Here is a 26,705-nt window from a genome sequence, read left to right as displayed (position 1 = left end):
TTAAGTCCACGTCAATGAAGATGCCTAAAAGTTTAAAGCTTGTTGTCCATTTGAAATTTATGTTCTCATACAGTGTTCTGTTGAGTATTTTATACTTCAAATCTATATGATTTATGTTTTTGAGAGATTGGTTTTTGATCCAGATGATCTATAGAATAAGTGTAACTCATCTAAAGCGCCTTCATCTATATCTTTGTTATTCTTTATCCTAATAGTTAGATTTTCTGCACAGATGCGAACAAGGTATGTTGATATAGGGTCACCTTGACGGAGCATTCTCTCACCAGAGGGATATGGAGCGCCAAATTAACATAAACTCAAATAATTGAAGATATCTTCAATTATTTGAAGATATCATCAATTCAATTATTGCTCTCTTTAATTGAATTAATGCGCGCATTAAATCAATTATTGCTCTCATCAAATGAATTAATGCGCGCTTCAATTCAATTATTGCTATCATCAATTGAATTAATGAGCAGTAATTGATTTAATGCGCGCATTCATTCTATTATTGCTCTCTTCAATTCAATTGATGAGAGCATCAATTGAATTAATGAGATGCTGTTGTTGGTTTTTTGGTTTTTTTTTTAATTATCCATTTTACGTAGTAGTTGTTCCTCATGAAATCGCCATTGGCTATATGAACCCGATTTTTAATATCCGTTTTATCTCGCTGCGGCCGCGTAAGGGATATAGAATACTTGATATTGATCAATGTTTGTTGTCTTCACTTTTTCATACCAGTGACTTTGACTTAACCTTGAAAACTATAAAATGAACCACAATTTTTAGGACAATATAGAATCTTAAAAACGTATTTGACACTGAATACAAAATATTCCCAACAAAAATGGGATCCTCCGAAAATATTTAAAACATCTCTTCCAACAGTTCTGATCTTTCGCACATACGAGTTTTCATTCGTGAATAATTAATGATAATTGGATAAGAATTGTCCCTTAATCTGTATGGCGTACATACTTTTTGTGACAAAAACATTGAAATTGTTGACGACATTAACTACCTGGGTATCTTATTTAGCACATCAGGCTCACTCAAGATACAAACACGTATTATCTCATTTTGGCACAAAATTGCACTTAGTAAAGAAACAAACATAGCGAATCTCCTTTTAAAACTGGGTAATAAAGTTACAAACCAATACGCGAAAAAGATTGTTTGGTTGAAGAACATCTCAAATATCCTTAACAATTGCGGACTTTCAAACATTTGGCAAAATAACGCATGTAATCGAAACTGGCTAAAGTCAAAAGTAAAACTTATTTTACTCGATCAATTCAAGCAAAAGTGGAATTCTGACATCAAAACGTTATCAAAAACTATAAACTATAGAATGTACGAGGGTGAATCAAAATTCGAAAAATATTTGGATGTCCTACCCAGAAAAGATTGGACGCTGGCGAAACGAGCCCAGAGAAACAAGACATTGTAATAAATGTGATTTAAAGTAATTCCACCCTTCTGTGATGTCATCAGATTTTGCAAAATCAATGATTTATTTACATTTATGCGTGATAGGAACATAAATTTTGTTGGAGTCCTTTCCGATAGTTATTGTAAAAAATCTTGTTAAAAATAAACTATTTTAAAAGTCTAAGTTATAGATGAATAATCAACGATACGTTTTAAATTATTGAATCCAAGGGCAATAACTCTGTTTCTATTGATTTCTTTATCAAATCTATTATGCGATAGATTTCCTTTATTTTTACAGACATTTTGTATATTTTTGTGAAGATACAGCTTCATGAAATTGTTATGAATGCTACTATATCGTCATAACCAGTTTGTATGAAATTTTGATAACGCTGTTCAAGGAAAATTGCAATTTTCTGACGGTGATATATGATTCTGTTTATGTACGGCTCTTATCTTAAAAAGTATGATGACATATGTATTTTATTTGATAATTTGTTAGTTTTAACTCTAATGAATGAAAATAAATACATTTTTCAAACTTGTATCAGATAAAACTGTGAGACAATGTTTATCACTGAAACAAATACATGTACGTCTCATAAATATCATCACATTTAAAAATATGATTTTTCTAAGAAAAGTGTGTTCCTTTATAAGAAATATTAATAAACTATACCCCCCGACCCAATGACTACTCGAATCTAAAACTGCATGTTTTGCCAATATCCATACTCATGCATGTCTTCAAACATTTAATGATTTATTACCATCCCTTTTATATAAAAAACTAAATATCTGTATACAATTGTGTAATTGTGATGATAAAAAGAAATTCAGTTCAGTTCAGAAGGAATTTTGAAATATCCATTTTTCTTATTTTGACCCGATAAAGTGTGACAATCATTAGAACTAGATTCTTTACTGAAAGGTTAACAAAATATTAGCTAAAACCTTAAGCTTGTCCTCAATAGAATTAAGATTATATGCATGCACATGGAAGTCCTTCATGAGAGTGGTTGACATTTGTTTTATTTCTATGCCCTACCTTTTCACCTTGTAATCTAATGACAAAGCTTTTAACCTACTTAAACTTTTAAATCAAGCATGCAATCATTAATGCAGTCAAAATTGCTAATACTCTCTCTCTCTCTCTCTCTCTCTCTCTCTCTCTCTCTCTCTCTCTCTCTCTCTCTCTCTCTCCATACATGCACCCCATCTACTTTTAAGAACCTGATTTTGAGATCGAAATACCGATTCACATTCAATGAAAAAGTTCGTATATATATATTTTTTTTAAAAAGTTAATGTTCAGATTTGAAAGAGGATTTATTTGATTTATAAACATGTGATTAACTCTTATCAGATCGTAGAAATGTCAGCGTGACACCCCAGTCTCTACACTGTAAAAAACACAAACATGAAAAAATTAATACTGAGTGAAATATTTATTTAATTACATGGCCCCTGACACCTTGCAATATCGATTTGTAGACCTACATGTAGCTAGGAGTGTGTTACTACAACGGAGCTATAATCCCTAGAAGTTTAAACAAAAATCTTTTGTGCTTAATCAAGAGATGGTCATGTATCACATTGGGGTCGGAGAAAACATTTGTACATAATGTGGTAGTATATATATACTTGGAATGGGGGGGGGGGGGGCAGCCGGTGTACGTGCCCCCTAACAAAGTGTACAATGTATGTGTGTGTGTGTGGGGGGGGGGGCTAATATTTGCCCCCAAACCCTACACACCCCACTTTATGAATGATATCAGATATAACTTAAATTATGCTTGAATGATACTAGATAATATCGGACCATGCCGTTGAATCACGCTATTCTTTCATCTCTCTAGCTTTGACATATTGATGATACCTTTATATACAGAAAAAGACCCGGTAGTTTTAAAGTACTTTTAATTTGCGTAATTTAGTAGAAATCCAACTAATCAATTTAGATAAAGAATACCTATTCAATGCATTTATGACAATATGTTATTTCAAAATACAAGTAACATTAGAAATTGGAAAGCAAGCCATACAATGACTTATGTTCCAATACACGTTCACGAGAGACTGATGTGGAAAAAAAATATATGGTAAATCATAACATGTAAATATATAATATTACTAAGACAGTTGTTGTATACATGAGACAAGATAAATAACAAGTGGACAATATGGAATATGCACTTTTGTGAGTAGGACAAAAAAAAACAACCTTAACTGAACTATATAGGTACGAGACAGACACTTACAGCTGATCAAATACTGTGTACATCATTGATCGGTAAGAAAACATACACTTGTATATTTATTATGTAGTATTCCTGAATCTTTTACTCTCTCAATGATAAACCTTTGTACCAGAAGAAAAATATTTCTATTTTTAATGTGCGCGAGATCAGTTGATCTATACAAGTAAATCAACAGTAATAGGGTAGTTTATTGTACAGTTTGTATGGGAAAGTGTTCCAAAATGTTGGAGACAAAACATAAGGTGAAATTTCTTAGGTTTCGGTCGGTCCGCACGGACATAGAGGAGAATTACGCATATTTCTACGATATAGGTGTTGATTTAATGAGCTACACCCAAGCCTTAAATTCGAGTTAAGTATCTGACCAATTCGACTGCCTTTGTAAATTTAGGGACCTTATATTTCAAATAAATTTTGAAATTCGATAATGATGGATTATATTGTATATTTTACTGTAATATATTCCAGAAACGTATAGTATTAGGGAAGAAAGAATTGTAGTACTTAATGCATAGTTCTTGCTTTGGTTGTCTAGTATTGCAGCTCAGTATGGGTATATATAGTATTATTTAGATTCAGCTCAGTATGGGTATATATAGTATTATTTAGATTCAGCTCAGTATGGGTATATATAGTATTATTTAGATTCAGCTCAGTATGGGTATATAGTATTATGTAGATTCAGCTCAGTATGGGTATATATAGTATTATGTAGATTCAGCTCAGTATGGGTATATAGTATTATGTAGATTCAGGCGTTAATTGATGGAAAATCTTAAAAAGTTGAATTAGTCGGTGGTTTTCTCTTGGAATGGAAACAACCTGTTTCTTTGTACAATGAATGTATGACTGCCATTCTATTTCCCCCAATGACTATTTTTTGTACAATAAATGTATGACTGCCATTCTATTTCCCCCAATGACTATTCTTTGTACAATAAATGTATGACTACCATTCTATTTCCCCTGATGACTATTCTTTGTACAATAAATTTAATATATGGCTGCCATTCTATTCCCCCGGTGACTATTTTGCAGTTTCTAGTTACAAGTATGCTTTCAAGTTTTCCTGTCAAATAGTCAGGTAGGTTGTTCCCAATCTGACTAAAGTACAGACCTATATTATTATATAATAATATAGGTCTGTACTTTAGTCAGATTGGGTTGTTCCATATTATGTCGGTATATTCTAGTACTTGTCTTACGAAATTCAACAACAATGTGCAAGGATGTGTCGTCAGCAAAAGTTTGATAATGCAATTAATGTTTAATATTAAATCGTTGATATAGATAGGCCTACGACTAATAACTAATCAATTGATTTAACACCCCCCTCTCGGCCCCGGCCTCAGTCCCCCCCTCCCCCCCACCCCCCCCCCCCCACCCACACACACACACACGAAATATCTTATATACATGTACATTGGTGTTCCTTTATTTTTTCACAAGTCAATGTAGCATACATTTTTGCAACATTTTGATGCGAATATACTCCACGATTAGATCATATGAAGAAACAAGAGGCCCATGGGCCACATCGCTCACCTGAGTCACCTTGGTCCATATCAGAAGATTTTCCATATATATTTGCATGTAAAACCGTCGTCCCTATTATGGCCCCAAACCTACCCCAGGAGGCCATGGTTTTTGCAAACTTGAATCTACACTATGTCAGAAAGCTTTCATGTAAATGTGAACTTCTTTGGTCCAATGGTTCTTGAGAAGAAGATTTTTAAAGATTTTCCCTATATATTTGTATGTAAAACTTTGATCCCCTATTGTGGCCCCATCCTACCCCAGGGGGCCATGATTTTAACAAACCTGAATCTGCACTATATCAGAAAGCTTTCATATAAATCTCAGCTTTTCTGGCTTAGTGGTTCTGGGAAGAAGATTTTTAAAGATTTTTCCTATATATTTGTATGTAAAACTTTGACCCCCTATTGTGGCCCCATCCGACCCCCGGGGGCCATGATCTTAACAATTTATAATCTGCACTATATCAGGAAGCTTTCATATAAATCTCAGCTTTTCTGGCTCAGTGGTTCTTGAGAAGAAGATTTTAAAAGATTTTTCTTATAAATTTGTATGTAAAACTTTGATGCCCCCCTTGAGGCCCCATCCAATCCCCGGGGTCCATGATTTTAACAAACTTGAATCTGCACTATATACAAAAAAAAAAAAAAAAAAAACAACAACAAAAAAAACCAACCTTTGACCCCCTATTGTGGCCCCATCCGATCCCCGGGGGCCATGATTTTAACAATTTAGAATCTGTACTAAGGAAGCTTTCATATAAACCTCAGCTTTTCTGGCTCAGTGGTTCTTGGGAAGAAGATTTTTAAAGATTTTCCCTATATATTTGTATGTAAAACTTTGATCCCCTATTGTGGCCCCATCCGACCCCCGGGGGCCATGAATTTAACAATTTAGAATCTGCATTATATAAGGAAGCTTTCATATAAATCTCAGCTTTTCTGGTTCAGTGGTTCTTGAGAAGATTTTTCAAGATTTTCCCTATATATTTGTATGTAAAACTTTGATGACACCCTTGAGGACACATCCAATCCCCGGGGTCCATGATTTTAACAAACTTGAATCTGCACTATATCAAAAAAGAAAAAAGAAAAAAAAGAAAAAAAAAACTTTGACCCCCTATTGTGGCCCCATCCGACCCCCGGGGGCTATGATTTTAACAATTTAGAATCTGCATTATATAAGGAAGCTTTCATATAAATCTCAGCTTTTCTGGCTCAGTGGTTCTTGAGAAGATTTTTAAAGATTTTCTCTATATATTTGTATGTAAAACTTTGATGACCCCCTTGAGGCCCCATCCAATCCCCGGGGTCCATGATTTTAACAAACTTGAATCTGCACTATATCAAAAAATCAGGTGAGCTAAAAAGGACGGAAAGCTATAGGCCCTATATATATTATGATAGGGCCTCTAGATATAAAATATCACAGGACAAAAAATAAAGCATCATTATACATACATGTAATCACCTAGTACCTTATTGGAGAAGGCTTGTATAGGCTGCAAGCCTGCTGCCTAATCCATTTGGATGTTTCATACATAATAAAATATTGTTTAAATTAAAGCATAAAAATTTAATGATTTTTACATGAATGTCATGCGAATAGATTTTGCATGATACATTTGCATGTGTGATTTTTTCGTATCACTATCCCACGAAAATCATCGTGCAACGTTCCCCTGTGTAGCTGGGCTCGCCCAACAGAAGGCGTATAGCCCATTCAACGTCACAGATTTTGCAGAATTACCCAGAGTTATCTTCCTTGAAATGTGATGTCATATTCATAATAGACGCCATTTTGTGCCTTTTCAACACAAGTAAGTTAACGAAATAATGCTTATATTCGTTCAAATTATTCAAATAGGTAGGATTTCATTACGTATAAAATAAAATTGACTGTATTCTTTATTAAAGATATATAGTCCCGCACGTCATTTAAATATAAAACGCGAGTGGATGTTAGCATTCAGCCCGAAGACCATTCCGGGCAAAATAAAGTGATTTGCATACGACAGGCACGCAGTTCATGCTTTTGAATTTGGCGAAGTTTTTGATTTGCAACTTGAACATAGGGCTTAAATGATGATTTGAGAGACGTGCATTGATATGACGTGTGTACATAGTTAGCAGACTTTAATATATGTGTCCTTTGCACCATTGCCTTGACATGTTCTAAGTGTCACGAGTGTGTTACAGGCACGTATCAATATATTGAAAGAGCAGAGGCACATAGAGACATTTCCATGTAATGTTTAGCTCCGTAATTTTATAATTTGTTACTTTTGATAAAACAACCAAACCAGAATTTTTTGGCTGCTAAGAGAAGGTTTTGAAGATGACGGATAAAATGGAAATAGACACACAGGACACATAGGTTAATTGGTCACTGTAACAATATACAGGGTATGATTTTATCCATACACTCAGGTTGTTACAATAGGCAGGGTATGATTTAATCTATACACTATACATTCTTCGCCCTTTATATTTAGAAATGAAGAATACGATTTTCATCATAATACTTTCAGACTGTTGAATCATGCAATTGTCTCGATATAAATCTGTATTAATGCGATTATAATTGGAGGACCTTTCTTCTTGCTAGACTAAAAAATTGCCATGTACGTGTTACTAGTAAAATGCTAGTTGATATTTCCAATTTGTGAGTTGAAAACTGGGAAACTTGCAAAATTTTGCAACCCAAGGTTTAACTGACATTTTCCCAATATAGTACTAGTGTTTAAATTCCACTCGCATCATAACAGGACGGGTAAATATATACTTACTTTTAATTTGCATTCTTGATTCCAATGATTTGTAAATTGCAAGTTGAACTTATGAACAAAAAAAGTTTCTAGGCTTGAATCAGGGGGTACTTTTCCATCTGTCATTAAGTCACATCTTTAAAATGGAGGTGTTTATTATGATTATGCAATGGGTGATCAATCATGATGGGTATATATTGTGTAGGTCATTTGTTAAAAAACTGGAACCTCAGGACCTTTTGCAAATAATTTTACATCTGACTTTATATTTGGCATGTATATGCCTTGTAGCTTGTGCCTTTGAATTGAGATGCTTCAAATGAGTTAATGTGTCATACAAGAAAGACCTAGTGGTGGATTGCAAGTCTTTGAATTTGCCCATTGTGTTACATATTTTCATAGAAGTTCATGTACTTATGTAATTTGTAGAATGGAAGATGAACTTGCAGAGGGAAAGATTGAGAACTTTGAAGGAAGCACAATTACTTTGAATTTGGAAGATGCCACTCAGCTGATTCTCCAGCAGCAGGGGCTACAAGCAGGAACCTTACCCCCAGGGACCTACCAAATCCTGACCCAGGAGGGAATTCAGCTATCAGACAATTCTCTGACAATAACAGAAGAGGGCCTGGCTCAGATACTGGGTATATCTTGTTTAGGAAGAAAATATTAAAAAGGGCGACAGAGGCTTATCTTTTTTGGATCTTTGAAACATTCAAACTTTCATATCATGAAATATTAAATCCCATGGGGATTCGAGTTAGAATAGGTTCTCAGTACCCCCTTGCTTGTCGTAAGAGGCGACTAAATGGGGCGGTCCTTCAGATGAGATCGCAAAAACCGAGGCCCTCTGTCACAGCAGGTGTGGCACATAATAAAGATCCCTCCTTGCTCAAAAGTTGTAATCGACGAGCATAGGCCTACATTTTGCAGCCCTTTACTGGCAAAGTTGACGTCTCCATATGAATAAAATATTGTTGAAAGGGACATTAAACAATATACAACCAACCATATTATTAAAGCTGAGGAAATCTGCAGTTAAGTGATAAAGATTTGCGATATTATGTAATTAAGAACAATGGATAGCTAATTATCACGCCTCAGACAAAATTGTTGAAATCTAATTTGTCAGATCTTGGTTACATGACGCTGTGAAAAAAACCTATCATGCAAGAAAAATCTGTATTGAGCGAGTAATTTATTGTCAGGTTCGACTTGCAGCCGTGACAAAATGTAAAAGGAAAGACATTTGACTAAGTTGTATGATATAGACCCCCACATATACGGTTAGAGGTCTTCGACGTGATGAATTCGTTACACAGTTAGTTAGTGACCTGGTACAAAAAAATACATGGTGTGAAAAGAAAACCTGTATCAGGTCACTAACTAACTGTGTAACTAATAATGCAGGTGAATGTACAGTATTTATTATGCTGACAAATGAATAATCAAATGCCTGGGGCTTAATTTGACAGCTGCATAAAATTTTATCCCCTCACAACACAGGACAGGAACGGAGGGATGTAGTAACTTGTCTGTTCATTTTTCTGTTTGTTCACATGTATCTTCATTGACTATTTGTTCACATGTATCTTCATTGTCTATTTGTTCACATGTATCTTCATTGTCTATTTGTTCACATGTTTCTTCATGTACCCAACTTTTCTCAAACTTGCAGAAGGGTCATTGAAAGGAAAATTCCAGAAAATTTTGTGTATGACATTTAAGCAACATTTTCCATTCAAATTTTGTCATGCTTGTTGGGATGTTCAGATCATGTTCCATTGCATAGAAAGGGAAGTTTTGCAAAAAAAATTGTACATTGTACATGATATAGGCTACAATATTTACTCACATGTTGTCATGCCTGTAGGAATAATATCATGCATAAAGATCATGGTTCCTATCTGTTTTCAAGAAGAAATATAAAAGGTCAGGAACATGAGCAGTAGTAGTTCAATTTCCTTGTTAACTAGTGTTTGTTGTGGATTTTATAGTAAATTTCAAATGCACTAGAAAGGATGCTACATGTATCTTACACAAGATTTTGGATATAACTGGAATATAAATACCAAAATTCCATGTGTTCTGATTTCAGTAGCAGATGTAGAATTGTATTATTACAATACATCTTGCCATAAGGAATGCCAGTTTGCTGAGCCATTGTTTAATATTATTCATATATACATACTGCCTTGTTTTAGGTGTGGAAAGATCTGAAGACCTCGGTGAGCAGCCTACATCAGATGATGTTGGGGAGGTGACTGGAACAGACGTTCTACACGCTACGTCAAGTAATGTAGACATCGAATCAGGGGAAGTAACTCAGGCCTCAGAAGGAGGTTTACTCTCGGAGAATGGATCAACTATTACAAAAAGTGGGAGTCGTACTGAGGAAAACACAACAGAAACCGAGACATTGACAGAAACAGACAAAGAAGCTGTTGAACAAGGGGTGTGTATTTATAGGATAAATCCAATACCAGCAGTTTTTTTTCTAACCCTTTGGGAATGGTACCGATACCCATTCAGTTGGGAAAAATAGCATCAACAAACTGGGAATTTTATCTCATGTCCACTATGTCTTAAAATCAAACACTGAATAAACCATATATATATTAAAGAATAAACAAGTATTCATTATTTACAATTTTAGAAACAAGTGCCTTTTTAATGACCTCTACTTTCTATTTTAAAGGATGTGAAGAAATTAGTTAACTCATACAACGATTCATACAAAGTGAATTACGAACCTTGAATTACAAAGACTTAGCAGTGATTCTGTTGGGAATATTTTAGCCTCAAAATTTAGAAAAATCGATAATATTTTGCATTGGGATTGATACCGTTTATTGGTACCACATATATTAGGGGGGGAAAAAGCACTAAATATTGTGTAACCTCATCATTATGAAAGCAGTTATAATGAATTTATGATAACAAAAGAATGGTTGAGCGGTTGCTTTGTAACCGGGAGGCCATGAGTTCAAACCCCACTTGTACCATGGCGGTGTCAAACCTAAGACATAAACATAGTGATTGCTCTTTCAACAAATGCTCGGCATTTGGAAGTGAGAATCATAGGTCTTTTGGATAGGACCATAAAAATGGAGGTCCTGTTTTACAGCGGGCGTTGGCGTGTTAAAGAACCTTCACTGCCACAGCCCTGTCCTGAGTGTAAAGCACAGGTCTACATTTGTGGTACCGGTACTTCACATACAGCTAGTGACATCTCAATATGATTGAAAAATTGTTGCATTCAACTTTGCTACACAATGAATCCATGGGAATAACTTGGTTTTATTCCAGTGAGAGTTTTTAAGGGAGGTAATTTTTATAAAACCAGAACATTTATCTATTCATGTGTTAATTGTCATACAAGAACAGATGACTGCAGCATGCCCATGATGCAATGCATGATACTTTGTTAGTGGAAAATGTATGCTGTTTGTTATTGATATTAAACTCATAGATAATTGCAAGATGGCAGACAAGGGAGGTAATTTGCTGTGAAGCATTTACATGTGTGATAGACTTCATTGTGCCGAGAGAAAAAAACCCACTGAAGTCATGAAACTTGAAATATATGCATATTTTTTTTTCAAAACATGTATCTTTTATCAGGCATTGAATGTAATTTCCTGGGAAACAAAGGATTTCACATCTGCCGAGAAATCTCGGGATCTTTCATCAGAATCTCAGGAAAATACTGTGAAATCTGAAGGTTTGTTTGATTTTTGTGTCGCTTGTGAAATCTAGCAACATGTAGAGGTTGCTTTGTCATTATGTCAACTGTGAAGTCTAGCAACATTTAGAGGTTGCTTTGTCTGTCATTATGTCGATTGTGAAATCTAGCAACATGTAGAGGTTGCTTTGTCTGTCATTATGTCAATTGTGAAGCCTAGCAACACGTAGAAGTTGCTTTGTCTGTCATTATGTCGATTGTGAAACCTAGCAACACGTAGAGGTTGCTTTGTCTGTCATTATGTCAATTGTGAAGCGTAGCAACATTTAGAGGTTGCTTTGTCTGTCATTATGTCGATTGTGAAACCTAGCAACGTGCAGAGGTCACTGTCATGATGTCAATTGTGAAACCTAGCAACACGTAGAGGTCGCTTTGTCTGCTATTATGTCTGTCACTCTCTAGAACTTTGTGACTGTAAAGATACCATTTTGATTTTTAGTATGTGAAGCCCTTTGATGAAGGTCATTTAATGTGCACCATGAAAAATTATGCCTTTTCAGGCAACATATTATCTTTACTAGCCAAAATGTTCTGATCCATGACTCTCATCTTCAGTCCTCTGCAGACTTAGTCGAAAAACCTGCATTCTCATTAAACTGAATTTTTATCAGACACTAAGAGTGGTATCTGTGTACGATGAAAGTGTGTCGAATATACAGCCACTTGTAAGAGAATGATTTTGTAGAGATACAGGACACAGCCATGTAACTGTTTCTATCATGTGTATTTTCATTGGTTATAGGTGATGTCGTTGTTATGTATTCAGTGTGATTCAATTACAAAACTCTGAATAAATCTTTCGAGGGTAAAGAAGAGTATAAGCGATTTGGAACTCTCTGTTAATGAAGATGAGAGTATAAGCAGTTTGGAATTCTCAGTTAATGAAAACAGCTCTTGATACAGGTGTTCCTTGAAACACTTTAGCTTTTCAGCAATGACTTTGTCAATATATTTAATTTTCTAAGGATGAAATGAAATCAGAAACTGTTTTAAATAATTCACTTGATGTGTTTTTCTTCGTTTAATTTTTTTTATCAAGTACATGTAAAAGAATGTTTTACAGAAAAATTTATGTAGATTGTCTAAATCATTTAAAGATGAATACCTGCATTTCAGTTCAAAATGAAGGTACAGAACACTCATCCTCGGAACCCAATGTTTCCTCTACAACCTCTGAACCCAATGTCAATCCTTCTATACCGCCAATCAAAGATGTGCATGTCATCATAGAACAAGAAGCCCCGCCCACTCCGATCATGACCACAACTGGCACGCCCCTTGACCTTTCCAAACCTATTGAAGTGACCAATGAGACCATAGTTATTATCGATGGAAAGAAATGTGTTTTGTCAGCCAATCCCGACACGGGCCAGCTCTGTGCCTACCCAGTGCTGCCCTCTGAAGGTAGGGTTGTTAAGATCAACAGAATGAAACATGTTATCATCAGTAAATTCTGACATCAGATAGCTCTGTGTCTGTTCAGTGCTGCACTAAGGCGGGAAGGGTGGGATGTGGAAGGGGGTGGGGGTGTTCTCTTACAAAGGGTAATACTGGCAGCAAGGTATTGTGTACATCCCAATACAGAGCTTCACTCACTGTATGCAGGAAATAGCCTGGTGGATTTACATTTAATTTCAGACATTGAGTGGTACAGTAAAACCCACAAACCACAAAAGCAGATAGGGCCAATTTGTGGATATAGCGATGTTTTTCTGAATCCCCAGCAACGTTCTTCATATTTCTTTATATAAAGATTGATTATAGCCAATTCAGATTATAAAAATATACCGTATATCAGGTTTTTTCCGCGTCATATTTTTTCCGCGAATCAGAACCTAAATTAGTGTATTAAATTTACGCGAATCAAATTTTCATTATTTCAAAGTCATCGTGAAAATATAATTCACGATTATTTAAACTTATAAAAGAAGCCAGCTTGTGAAAGTATAACTCTTAATTTCTAATGCAAAAAATTCAAATAGTAAAACGATTTACCCGATATCTGAGTTACTTATCACACAACGATTTTGCACTTTTCTTTACACTATAGTAAATAAGCGACTCACTGCTGTATGTGACCGTAATAATCCACCCCAAGGCGTTACCCTATCTATTGTACTTGTATTAAACGACCACCTATCTAACGCGATCAACGACCGTGAGTTTTACAACATTTCCGTGTGATTTCATGTTACCTGTATTCAACGACTGTACATTTTTCGATTATAACGCGATTCCTACTTTTGATTTCAGTCGAGTATGACTATTCTGGGAATCATCGCCCCTAACACTTTCGTTTTAAAACGCACGAGTAATAGTTAAGTTTTTTTTTAGTTTAGTTTAAACAATATTTATTCGTAAATAATTCGATAATGTTTACAAACAATGTCTTATACATGAAATAGATTGAGAAACAAGCCAAAGGCTTATAGTAATTGCTAATACTACACTGTATGAGTAATAGTTCGGCTGTGATCTTGTTTAGTCGACACACTAACTCAATTATTATACCCAAGCCATCAACTGGTTAACGTATAACCAACATAGGTTCGGATGGGGTTAATTAACAAAAACTGAGTTGTTGTTTATTTAATAAATTCAAGAATCGGGGAATCAAGGCTGTTGTTTTCATAGTTGTGAATTTTGACAGACTTTGAGATGTGCGGGGTAGATCGGCTGTATAACTTCATCATAAAAGCTAACTTTGTATCAAATTTACGCGGATTTATTTTCCGCGTTTCGGAAATCGTCGCGAACAAAGCGGAAATTGGATACACGCGGAAAAAACCTGATATACGGTAATGAACTTATTTTCACTCTCCAAGTGCATTAAAACAATGTATTCGTGGCCTTTTATATCAAATATGTTTTCCTAGAGAACTTGTAATTTATTTACCCTATTTATTGAATTTGTGGTATTTTCGGTTTTATCATCCTTTGTAACTGATGATTAGATACTACTTCCTGTGATAGAAACCTCTCATAATGAAATGTGCCCATTGACTAACCATCATTAGAGTACATTTGCACTGCTAGATACATCTTCATGGTTTTGTACAAGGGGCAGATAAGCCCTGCTGGAGGTGTCAATAATTATAATGATCATTCTATTTCTTGTAATTACCCAACTCCTACCGAATTCATTATGAATTATAGAAATAATTCATGATACGGATATAGCGAATTACAGATTTATCAAAGTAAATCAATGGGCACTGGAATTTGATGTTACTGAGATTCATTACATTCTGGTTAAATTAAAAAATACTCCCACAAGGGACATGATATTATGTTTATGACTGAGGGGAGGGGGGATCTTTTAAGGTGCAATTACTAAAGTTCAAAATTTGATAGAAAATGGACATATTTATGTATATGTGATAAAGTACTTTCATATGAAGTTGTTTTGGATCGGGAAAATAAAGTGTAACATGTAAGTAGATAAGTGTTAGATAAAGTGTAATAGTGTATTTTGTAGTTCACTAAGGTCCAGACTAGTAATATATAAAAAATTGTCAGTCACCAGTGTGCAAGAAACAGACTTTGAAAACTTTTTATTATCTAACCTGTAGACGTCATGTTTAGTGTTTTGGTTTGTGGAAGATATTGAGAGATTTTGAGGTAAGACTTTGAAAACTTTATTATCTAACCTTTAGATGTCCAGGGTTGTCACTAGAAATTATTGAAGACGAGTCCCGGACTCTTTCAGATACTTGCATTAGTGACAACCCTGGATGTCATGTGTAGTATTTTGGTTAGTGGAAGATATTGACAGATTTTGAGGTCACAGTGGGATAAGGACTTTAGGATTGTGTGATGTAAGAACTTCAGAATTTTTTAACTGACACACTTTGATTTTCATTCAAACATTAGAGATGCATATATTTACTGAATCAGGTCTAAAACTATATTGAATTTTTATGGTCTTTATGAATTTCAGTACATATATCTCGAAAGTATTTTGAATTCATGATTTTGTTTGTTTCTCTTGGTTGGTGACATAATCATATGAAGCATTTTGGGACGTTTATTTTGATTGGTGACATAATCATAAGCTTTTTGTGACGTTTGTTTTGATTGGTTACATAATCATAAGCTTTTTGTGACTCTATCCCCACATATACTTGATGTTTTTAGCAGTAAAAAAAACTGTTTTTTCAGGATATTCTCATTTTATGTTTTGTATTGACTACAGGGAAACGAAAGCGTGGAAGACCCCCAAATTCTGCTCGCAGAAACAATGGCCCTGGCCCCTCTGCAAAGAAATCCAAAAAGCGAGATCCAGTGCTACTGGAGAATTACATAGAGCAGACCAATGCTGCTGAGGGTCTGTTAGAATTGTCCAATACAGGTGAGCTTTAACACTGAAAACAAGATATTCACAGACGGTGTCGCTGCAAGTGTCACGTCAGGTTTTCTTTTTGCATTTTTATTATGAGAGGATGCGAGTGAATGAAAACTTGCAAGCAGAGATCTAGACATGGTGCACTCGGCACGTTAAACCCATTGAAACAGTCCTTTAGCACTAAGAGGTTAAATAATTCTACCTACATTACAATTTGTGTTGAGAATATTTTTTTTTTTATAAAACTGACAAAATTTTCATTGATTTTACAGGGCCTGATGGAGTCCGAAGAAGTGGGAGAAACAGAAAAAAGGCCAAGTTGTTGGATGGTATCTATAGTTATCTAATTAAATTCAAGTGACTGAATACAGAGTATGAATTCAGTGTTTGGAATTTGGAAACAATGCATTATTTTGTAATTCAAGATGTCATGTGTAGAGGTCTTGATATTCAGTGATTAGTAATGCACAACATCAGCTGTTGAACATTGATTTTAACAACATAGATTTACAGCTTTATAAATTGTATTGATAGCCATTTTCTTATGAATGTGCTACAGTACATATGTTAACAATATAGGATTAAATTCTGGACATTTTACTCACAAACTGAATATAAATGCGAAGCAATTTTGTATTAAGTTTGTGAGTTTACACTTCGATAAATTCTTCAAAAAGAATGTTTCATACTTAAAATTCCAATTTGTTCCCTGTATTATTAATTTTAAAAAATTGAATAGTTTCCCCGCACTATGTAATTTGTTTTCAGGCGCGTATGTATACATAGCGTTTTTGGATTTATTAATGTGTAATTTCTGGTTTAGCTTTATTTTTGTCCAATCAAAACAATTGTAAGAGATAACATTGGAATTATTGTGCTTATGAATATTGATAGATATAGTGCATCTGTTTTATTGACAAGAAATTCAGGGATGTATCAAGGTTCTTTTTACTACTGGTAAAGGGTACCTTTCCCCTTTGACAACAAATGAATATTTCCTATTTCCCCTCCCACAGGTGAAAATTTCCCTTCAATCGTAGAAACTACATAAGATTGTATGAGAATTATATAGATAACAAAAGTCATGTCTATTTTCTATAATTATCTAAGTCTTACAATGTATACAATAATATACAATATATACAGTAATCAAGTTTTGAGATACTATAATCTGATGATGCCCCCCTCCCCCCCCCCCCCCTTCCCCTCAGGAACTAACGACTTCATTCTGAAAAATTCTTAAATATAAAATGGGTAGTAACATCAATGATCTGGATAAAACCAAGGATTTCCAGCATAAATAAAATGTAAATACATGTATACATGAAGTATGCCAGCGTAAAGCATTGCGCTTCATACCCTCACATATTTTCAAAAATATGATTTATTTTTTAAATGACCATGTGCTTACAGATTATGAGGTTACGGAGCCAACTAGTGATGGAGACGATGAACAAAACAAGGAAGAAGTGGAGGAGGAGGAGGGGGACAATGATTTCTCTCTGCCTGGAATTAGGAGGGTCAAGGCCGAGTCTAATGAGGTCAGCCCAGTCACCCTGACGATGGCCATGACCCCAAAAAACCTTTCTTCCACAGGAGGTTGGTCGAATGTAGATGTGGGATGATCTAGCAATACAACTCATGATATGCGAGTTACAGTAATGTAAAGAAACGACACACAAGATTTATCTAGATTTGATTAAGATGGAATTAGAAGTGTTATAAAATGAATGCATTAATTAAATTATCTTGCAAATATTAATACTAATGAGATAAACTCAATGACAGCGGGTATGTGTTGATTGTTTGAAATTAAAAGGAAAAAATCCAGTTGATACCTTGTCTTGTTTCACTGGCATGCAAAATGGCAACCACTTATGAAGTAACATCAAAATAAAAAAATGTCTGGAAAAAGACTTTATTTGAATTTAATTCTAATATCAAGATTTGTATCATTGTGACTAGTATATCAAAATAAGTAATGTAAGATATGTATCATTGTGACTAGTATATCAAAATAAATAATGTAAGATATGTATTGTCAAAAGTATCGATTGTGTGTAGATGTGATTGATTCTTTAGCTCCTTTGTGAGTTGTCAGAGTCGGAGTGAGACCCTGACTTATGATCCCTATAGAGATATCTGTGATTTTAAGGAAAAGCGTGTCATTTTTTCACAGCAGTAAAGAGAGGAAGAGGTCGACCAAGAAGATACCCTCCACCCGGGCAGTCGAATCTCCCCACACAAATCCCTGCTGTCATCATCCCAGGGGCAAATGGACCCACGATAATGATGGCTCCTGTACAGGTAGGAATCGTAGGAATTATATGAGAGATGACCTCTGTACAGGTAGAAATGATGTGAGAGATGACCTCTGTACAGGTATGAATGATGTGAGAGATGAGCTCTGTACAGGTAGGAATTATATGAGAGATGACCTCTGTACAGGTAGGAATGATGTGAGAGATGACCTCTGTATAGGTAGGAATGATGTGAGAGATGACCTCTGTACAGGTAGGAATGATGTGAGAGATGACCTCTGTACAGGTAGGAATGATGTGAGAGATGACCTGTACAGGTAGGAATGATGTGAGAGATGATCTCTGTACAGGTAGGAATGATGTGAGAGATGACCTCTGTACAGGTAGGAATGATGTGAGAGATGACCTCTGTACAGGTAGGAATGATGTGAGAGATGACCTGTACAGGTAGGAGTGATGTGAGAGATGACCTCTGTACAGGTAGGAATTATGTGAGAGATGACCTCTGTACAGGTAGGAATGATGTGAGAGATGACCTCTGTACAGGTAGGAATGATGTGAGAGATGACCTGTACAGGTAGGAATGATGTGAGAGATGACCTCAGTACAGGTAGGAATGATGTGAGAGATGACCTCTGTACAGGTAGGAATGATGTGAGAGATGACCTCTGTACAGGTAGGAATGATGTGAGAGATGACCTGTACAGGTAGGAGTGATGTGAGAGATGACCTCTGTACAGGTAGGAATGATGTGAGAGATGACCTCTGTACAGGTAGGAATGATGTGAGAGATGACCTCTGTACAGGTAGGAATGATGTGAGAGATGACCTGTACAGGTATGAATGATGTGAGAGATGACCTCAGTACAGGTAGGAATGATATGAGAGATGACCTGTACAGGTAAGAGTGATGTGAGAAATGACGCCTGTACAGGTAGGAATATATGGACTCCTTGACACAGGTGCCCAGGAGGAATAAGCATCCCCTGTCAACCGGACATACCTGCCGTGAGCCTTATATCTTGATGCACTGTTAAAATGTATATTAAAGGGACTGATTCACGATTTTTCCCAAAATTTTGTTTTTCACTTTTAATGATCAAATTCTACTGTCTAATGTGTTTGAAAGATTTCACATGAAAATTAAGGTTATACATTATCACAAAAGCTCAATTTAGAGAGTTTATTATTTGTTTTGTAAACAAAGATTGTGGTATGCTATTCTTTACGAAATTTTCAAAAGAAATGAATAACGATCTAAGTTTACTATATCTTTCACATTTCAAGCCTATTTGGGGTAAAATGTGTTATCTACAAGTTAAAATTTGTGACTATGCAAAATTAAGATGCATTATATTACAAAATCAATATTTCACTTGTTTGTTTACATAAAAAGACTCGAGTCTTTGTTTACATAACACAGATATAAGGCTAAAATATTGCCTTTAATTTTGCATTCAGAAGGTCAAAATTTTGGCTGTCAACATTAAATGAGCTATATTTTTAATGTTTAACATCAAAAATAAAAAAAATATTTTTATCAAAAATCGTGAACCAGTCCCTTTAATGCATGTATAATAAAACAAAGTTTTGGGAAAGAAATTCAGATTTTTAGCTCACCTGAGCTGAAGAATCTTCTTCTCAAGAACCACTAGACTAGGAAAGTACAAATTTACTTGAAAACTTCCTGACATATTGCAGATTCAAGTTTGTTCAAATCATGGGTAGGATGGGGCCACAATAGGGGATCAAAATTTTACATACTATTATATAGAGAAAATCTTTAAAAATCTTCTTCCCAAGAACCATTTGGCCAAAGAAGTTTGTATTTACATGAAAGCTTCCTGACATAAAGCAGATTCAAGTTTGTAAAAATTATGGTCAATGGGGGTAGGTTGGGGCCAGAACAGGGACCAAAGTTTTACATAGAAAGAAATATATACGGAAAATCTTTAGCTATGGCCCAAGGTGACTCAGGTGAGCGATGTGGCTCATGGGCCTCTTGTTTGCTGAATAACATTCTCGTTCATTGAAAGAGAATGTTATCCAGCAAAAACTGTGAATTCTTTCCCAAAACTTGACAAGCAGTACATCAGCTATGAATGCTTTAAAATTTACATTCACATCACATTCAGTACTGTAGATTCCTGAATATACGCGAGGAATTTATTATCGCGTAATTTCCCGAGAGGCACCACTTGTGAAAGAAAAGTACTTACTTTATTTTTCAGTTGTTAGAATACATATAAGACTACACAGGAATTCATGTTCACGCGATTTGACGTACATATCAGTCAATTGCCATATTAAGTATGCGCGTAAATTAAGGAATCTAGGGTGTACAATTTATAAGAGAATGTTTCGGCCTCGGACACCAAGGCTAAAATAAAAATATTGTTTGTTTCCCCTCGCCCGACCGAGTCTGAAAATTCACACCGACCCATAAGTTTTTATTACGCCATTCTGGTGAAGTTTTTTTTTTAATTTTAAGAAAAATTCAAGGTCGTTTCTGGTGCAGATCAGTATTTTATAATGACAAAAATTTTCTATATCTTAAAAAATTAAAAAATAATAATACGAATACAGGAGGTGTTCTGGTCTGAAATCTAGAAATTTCGCCCCCTCCAGCTGGAGGCGGCATTCTCTGGTTGATTTCAAATACTTACAAGCCGAATTCAATTTTAAGCTCATAACTAATCAATAAAACGATTCTTCTTGTACTTACTAATATCGATTTTATGGGTTCTTTCATCACATAAACAGTCTCTTGAAAACATTTTATCAAACTGTCGAGCTTTGTTTTGAGTCACGAGACTCGTTTGCTCAAATGGCAGTGAAAATTCGGTTGACTACAATTGTTGGCTTCTGTTTAATATCGAATTTTGGATTGATATTTTCTTTTAATCGATATTAATAAGTACAAGAATCATGATTGTTTTATTGATTAGTTACAAGTGAGTTTAACATTGAATTCGGCTCGCAATTCGGACTAGTGATCTGCAAGATCGAGATGGAGAAATGTTGTCTATACGAGGAGCGCGGAAACAAGAGAATTCGGGGCAATCCAGTGTGCAAGTTGTGTTCTTCAGCAGGGGAAAGTGTTGATATTTCGGACGGATGCGATATTTTTGACAGTCAATCAGAAGCATTCTCAATTTAACTTATTTCTGAACTAATGCTATATTTACAAACTGGAAAACACCTAATTATATGCACATGTGTAACTCAGCTCTGATTGGTTGATGTCAGCATCCATTTTGTTTGATCGGCAAAATCAAGTCTCGTTGAAACGTTTTCTGGTAAACTAGATCTACCGATATCATTTAAAAATATAATCAAAATCACTATCATATATAAATTAAGATAATGTGCAAAAAACAAAAGCATAAAATGTCAGTGAACCATAAATAAAAGACAGCAACCGAGTTTACCAATTTTATAACACCATGTGTCCAAAACTAACACCATTGTCCATAGTTGCAACATTCTCCCTAACTTTATTTAAGTGTTAGTATGTGGTATAAATAGCAGAGAAAATTCTGATGAAACCCAATGTTCGTCGAATCAACCAATATGTATACATGTAGTCCAATGCCTAAGTTTAGTGGTTAGATAATGAGCATTTCCAAAATACATGAAGTACTGTCAGAAATATCGACACCTTCCCTAATTGCAAAACGTGGCAATCAAAGCAGAATTTACGCGAGAACTGACTATACGAGTTTGATGAGGAAACATGGATGATGTGCTTCACGACGTTTGGTATCGGGCATTGTTAATGGTTATGGGAATTTCATAATAAATAAAATTCTGCTAGCTAAAAAAAAACAACTTTTTACCTACCTACCGACCTTCCTCTGAAATTTAGGGTCGGGAGAGGGGAAACAAACATATTTTTAAATGTGGCCCAATAACCACCGTACTTTATATCTATTTTTAGGGAATTTCAAACATGAATGCCCTGGCAGAGCAGATTAAGTGCTTGCCTTCACTCTCCACAAAGGTTGTGTCACCAGTGGCTCCAAAATCAGCTTCCAGTGCTCCAGTGCCAGTCAGCTTGATTTGTAAAGGGCCACAAGGTACAACAGAGATAGCTCTCAATGTCTCAGGCACCGCTACATTACCGACCTCCACAGCAGAACAGATCTCCTCCAATCTAGAGATCAGCGGTCCATCCGGCAATGTGGAGCCAAATCTGTCCACCAGTTCCTCTCTCGCGCTGTCTGACATGGTCAGATCTCGGGCGGCATCGAACGCAGATACCCTGTCTGTCAGTCAGTCTGTGTCGGACAACATTCCTACTGAAACCCTGCCCACCATAACTATGGAGTCGGAAGACCTGGATAATAAAGAACAAATTTCTCTGTCGATGTCAGGGACAGAAGGTAACTTGATTAGATGACTTCAGTTTTTAGTCACATCCCATTGTGTTACATGTTTAAAGGACACATCTCGTGTTTTCAAAGTATACAGAATTATATGCATTTTGTCTTCCTTATGCTTATAGAAATTAATTGTAATAGTTCGTTCACTGAAGTATTGCGATAATTAGCCACAATACGGACTTAAATCTAAGCCCCGATTTCAAAAAGCCTAGTTAATTAGATAGGTAGTCACGTGGTACAGTGACGTCATATGCGACCTTCGTCGATCAACTTGTTGTAAAAGTAGTGTTAGATATTTTTAAAAACTCGGGTTTTAGGGGCCTAATTTATTTACCATGGATAACATTTATTTCGATGTTGACAAATTTCCAGAGTCTTATATCTTTTAGCCACCAGTGCATACAAATAGCGACCCAAATGTAGCGAGAAAAGCGAGTATGAAATCTGCATAAATTTGCGAGTAAATAATGTTTACATCGGATCCCTGTCTAAACACAATTTGGTAATGCCATTTCTGTAAACAACTGTAATTAGCGTTGTTGCTTTTCTAAAATAAACAGTGCAATTATTATTAAATTTATTTTTGGAGAAGTTAGATAGGCTTAAATTATGATACGATTATGTATCATTGACAACTAGGCCTACGGGTGCATTTCGAAAAAGAAAAAATAATAATAATGATCAAACTTATTGTGAAAATCACAATACTTTTAAATTATTTTATTAAAGCAATTTTATTAGGCCTAATTATTATTTTTTGTTATCAACACGTTGTTACGTAGGAAGTGGGAGCGCGGCGTGCTGTTGTTGTAAACATGTACGCGTTCCTTAAAAAAATGAAAGCATTATAATTCAGTTCAAAGTCGGGAAATATTATATTTTATTATTTATAATTGAAAGTTCAATTATTTTTAAATTTCTTTTTTAAAACTACCAGTTGGTAGACACTGCTAGCAAAGTTCTGCCTATGTTGTTACAAGGTGAAGGTCAGTTGGTGCGAGTGTGTATTGAATTCGAGAGCAGAACGGAAAGCATATGTCGTAGACCTATATGTAATAGTGCGTAGCTTCGATAGAACCACTTTCTCGCAGTTTATCTACGTATTTGTCCAAGTGCTTGTTAGAAAAAGTACAGGGACAAATTTTACTGGGGGGTTTTATGGCAAAGTCGTTGTGCCGACAAAAAATATTCACGTCTTGTCCCTCGAAAATTGATAAAAATACAGTCCAAATCCTCTCTACTGACAGCAAGTACATCCTTAAACGGCACAAAACACCCTAATGCAATGTTATTTACAAGCTGTTAATGTGATAATTGTTTGTTTGTCAATTAAATCTAATCTGTTTATGAAATGGCTATCAACTGTTTTCAAATCTTCTCGCTCGAGGTCGCATATGACGTCACAGATAATGGCGCGTAAAATATCGAAGAAAATATGCATATCGCAAGATTTGAATTTCATCGCTTTCAAACTCAAAAACTACGCAAACTGTTTCATTTAAAACACATGTAAAGTAGTTTTAGGCATGAAATGAATTAATTTTGTTGAAAAAATTAAAAAGTTTAAAAACATGCGATGTGTCCTTTAAGGTATCCATCGTAATTCTGTTTTAATGTGTTAAAATGTTCAAAAAGAAATTAGAAATCTATGTCCGCCCCTCTACAAATCTGTTTGCATGCTCTTCTGATGGAGAATTTGCATCTTTATTTTTTTTTATAAAGAAATGTAAATTGTAAAGACATTTAAAAGAGATTAACATTGTTTATGTAGATGAAAATTTGGATTTGGCGGAGTCCCCTGATGCCCCAGATGAGATGAATGATTTAAAGGAAGACGAGAACAAGGAAGAGCCGTCATCAGATGGTGAGATTACTGTAATATTCTATCAACATTCTTACCATGATGTTCACCGTCGGATTTTACACTCTGAATGAATAGGCTTTAAAATTCAGACATTTTGACTTGCAAAGAGCATGGAGTACAGCAGTTACTGTAGACTCTTTATTTTACTTGAGTACTTGATATCAAGAAATGACTCTTATACGTCAAATCGCGTGAACACGAATTTGTGTGTGGTCTGTAAATCAAGAGTTTTTACATTTATTTTAACGACAGAAAAATCAAAGCGAATGAATTTATTTCTTGAGTGATACCTAGCGAAATTACAACTTAATAAATTCCTCACTTATATTTAGGAATCTACAGTACCTCTGACTTAAAAAAGGATTATTTTTAGCTCTTCTGAGCCAAAGGCTCAAAGAGCTAATGCTATGGCCATTTGTGCGGTGTGCGTAAACTTTTTAGAAAAAGGGCTATAACTCAAGAACCCCTTGGCCAATTTTTTTCAAATTTGTTACAGGGTATCATTGGCCCAAGGGCTTTCATACATACTAAATAGAGGGATGTGACCCTTTAACAAGGGGAGATAATCAGGAAAATACAAACAAAAGTAGTGGTTGCTAAAAAATCTTCTTCTCAAGAACCACAGGGCAGATTATCACCAAACTTACACATAAGGATGAGGATATGTTGTAGATTAAAAATTGTTCAAGGCATTACCCTGGGGCAAAGGTCGTGGTCTCAAGGTCACTTCAAAGTTGACCTAAATTAAAAAAAAATTTAAATTCCTTAAATCTTAGATATTTTAGTCATTATAAGGACTAGGATCATCAAATTTTGACAGTTGATGCATCTTAGGACCTTGTGTCAAGTTGTCTTAAAAGTAGGTCACAGTGACCTACTTTTTGAATTTTGCAGGTATTTATTTTAAAATTAATTTTGATGCATATCTTGGACACTTTGAAGTCTATGATCATCAAAACTTGTCAGTTGGTGGATCATGGGACCTTGAAATGCGTCAACTGAAAAATAGGTCACCGTGACCTACTTTCTGAATTTTATGGCTTATCATTTATAGATATATTTTAAGTTGTTATTTCAAATACCGAGAGGTTTAGAATCATCAAATCTTGTAAGTTGATGCATCTTGAGGCCTTGAAACATATTTATAAAAAAAGTAGGTCACAGTGACCTACTTTTTGAATTTTGCAGATATTCAAATTTCACATTTTCAATTTTAGATGCATATTTTGGGCACTGTAAAACCTAGGATCATCAAACTTTGTCAGTTGATGCGTCTTCAGTCTTTGGTTTGTGTCGACCAAAAAGTAGGTCACCGTGACCTACTTTTGGTATTTGACAACTAAATTACTATATTTCAGACACTATTTGACCTACAATCATCAAACTTTGTCAGTTGATGCATCTTGAGTCTTCGGAGTGTATCGACCAAAAAGTAGGTCACTGTGACTTACTTTTGGCATTTGACAGTTATATTTATATATTTCAGTCACTAATTGACCTACAATCATCAAACTTTGACAGTTGATGCATCTTGAGTCAACGGAGTGTGTCGACCAAAAAGTAGGTCACCTTGACCTACTTTTGGAATTTGACGGCTATATTTATATATTTCAGATACTATTTGACCTACAGTCATCAAACTTTGTCAGTTGATAGGTCTTGCATGTTCGAAGGGTTTCGACCAAAAAGTAGGTCGACTTGACCTACTTTTGGAATTGGACACCTATATTTATATATTTCAGATACTATTTGACCTAGTCATCAAACTTTGTCAGTTGATGCGTCTTGCATGTTCAAAGGGTGTTGACCAAAAAGTAGGTCACCTTGACCTACTTTTGGAATTTGACGGCTATATTTATATATTTCAGATACTATTTGACCTACCGTCATCAAACTTTGTCAGTTGATGGATCTTGCATGTTCGGAGTTCGCTGACCAAAAAGTAGGTCACCATGACCTACGATTGGAATTTGACAGCTATATTTATATATTTCAGATACTATTTGACCTACCGTCATCAAACTTTGTCAGTTGATGCGTCTTGCATGTTCAAAGGGTGTTGACCATGACCTACGATTGGAATTTGACAGCTATATTTCAA

General features: G+C 35.2%; 1 protein-coding gene across 2 annotated transcripts in view; it reads left to right on the top strand.

Moving 5' to 3' along the window:
- The first annotated feature begins 6,996 nt into the window (after nucleotides 1–6,996).
- The window catches only part of LOC125677418 (uncharacterized), a 94,570-nt gene continuing 74,861 nt past the window's right edge, over nucleotides 6,997–26,705 (top strand). The window contains exons 1-11 of one of the 2 annotated variants that reach the window (XM_048915472.2): nucleotides 6,997–7,056; nucleotides 8,434–8,648; nucleotides 10,209–10,459; nucleotides 11,629–11,728; nucleotides 12,866–13,153; nucleotides 15,945–16,100; nucleotides 16,367–16,423; nucleotides 17,508–17,693; nucleotides 18,274–18,401; nucleotides 22,296–22,740; nucleotides 24,512–24,604. In XM_048915472.2, coding sequence (XP_048771429.1) covers nucleotides 8,435–8,648; nucleotides 10,209–10,459; nucleotides 11,629–11,728; nucleotides 12,866–13,153; nucleotides 15,945–16,100; nucleotides 16,367–16,423; nucleotides 17,508–17,693; nucleotides 18,274–18,401; nucleotides 22,296–22,740; nucleotides 24,512–24,604 — 1,918 coding nt within the window. In that variant the 5' untranslated portion in view covers nucleotides 6,997–7,056; nucleotide 8,434. Of the gene's footprint in view, nucleotides 7,057–7,233; nucleotides 7,440–8,433; nucleotides 8,649–10,208; nucleotides 10,460–11,628; nucleotides 11,729–12,865; nucleotides 13,154–15,944; nucleotides 16,101–16,366; nucleotides 16,424–17,507; nucleotides 17,694–18,273; nucleotides 18,402–22,295; nucleotides 22,741–24,511; nucleotides 24,605–26,705 lie in introns of those variants that run through there. The other variant, XM_056158452.1, reaches the window with a different exon arrangement.

This window comes from Ostrea edulis, chromosome 3, assembly GCF_947568905.1.
Source record: "Ostrea edulis chromosome 3, xbOstEdul1.1, whole genome shotgun sequence".
In the NCBI taxonomy this organism is placed as follows: Eukaryota; Metazoa; Mollusca; class Bivalvia; order Ostreida; family Ostreidae; genus Ostrea; species Ostrea edulis.
This window is presented reverse-complemented; position numbering and strand designations above follow the sequence as displayed.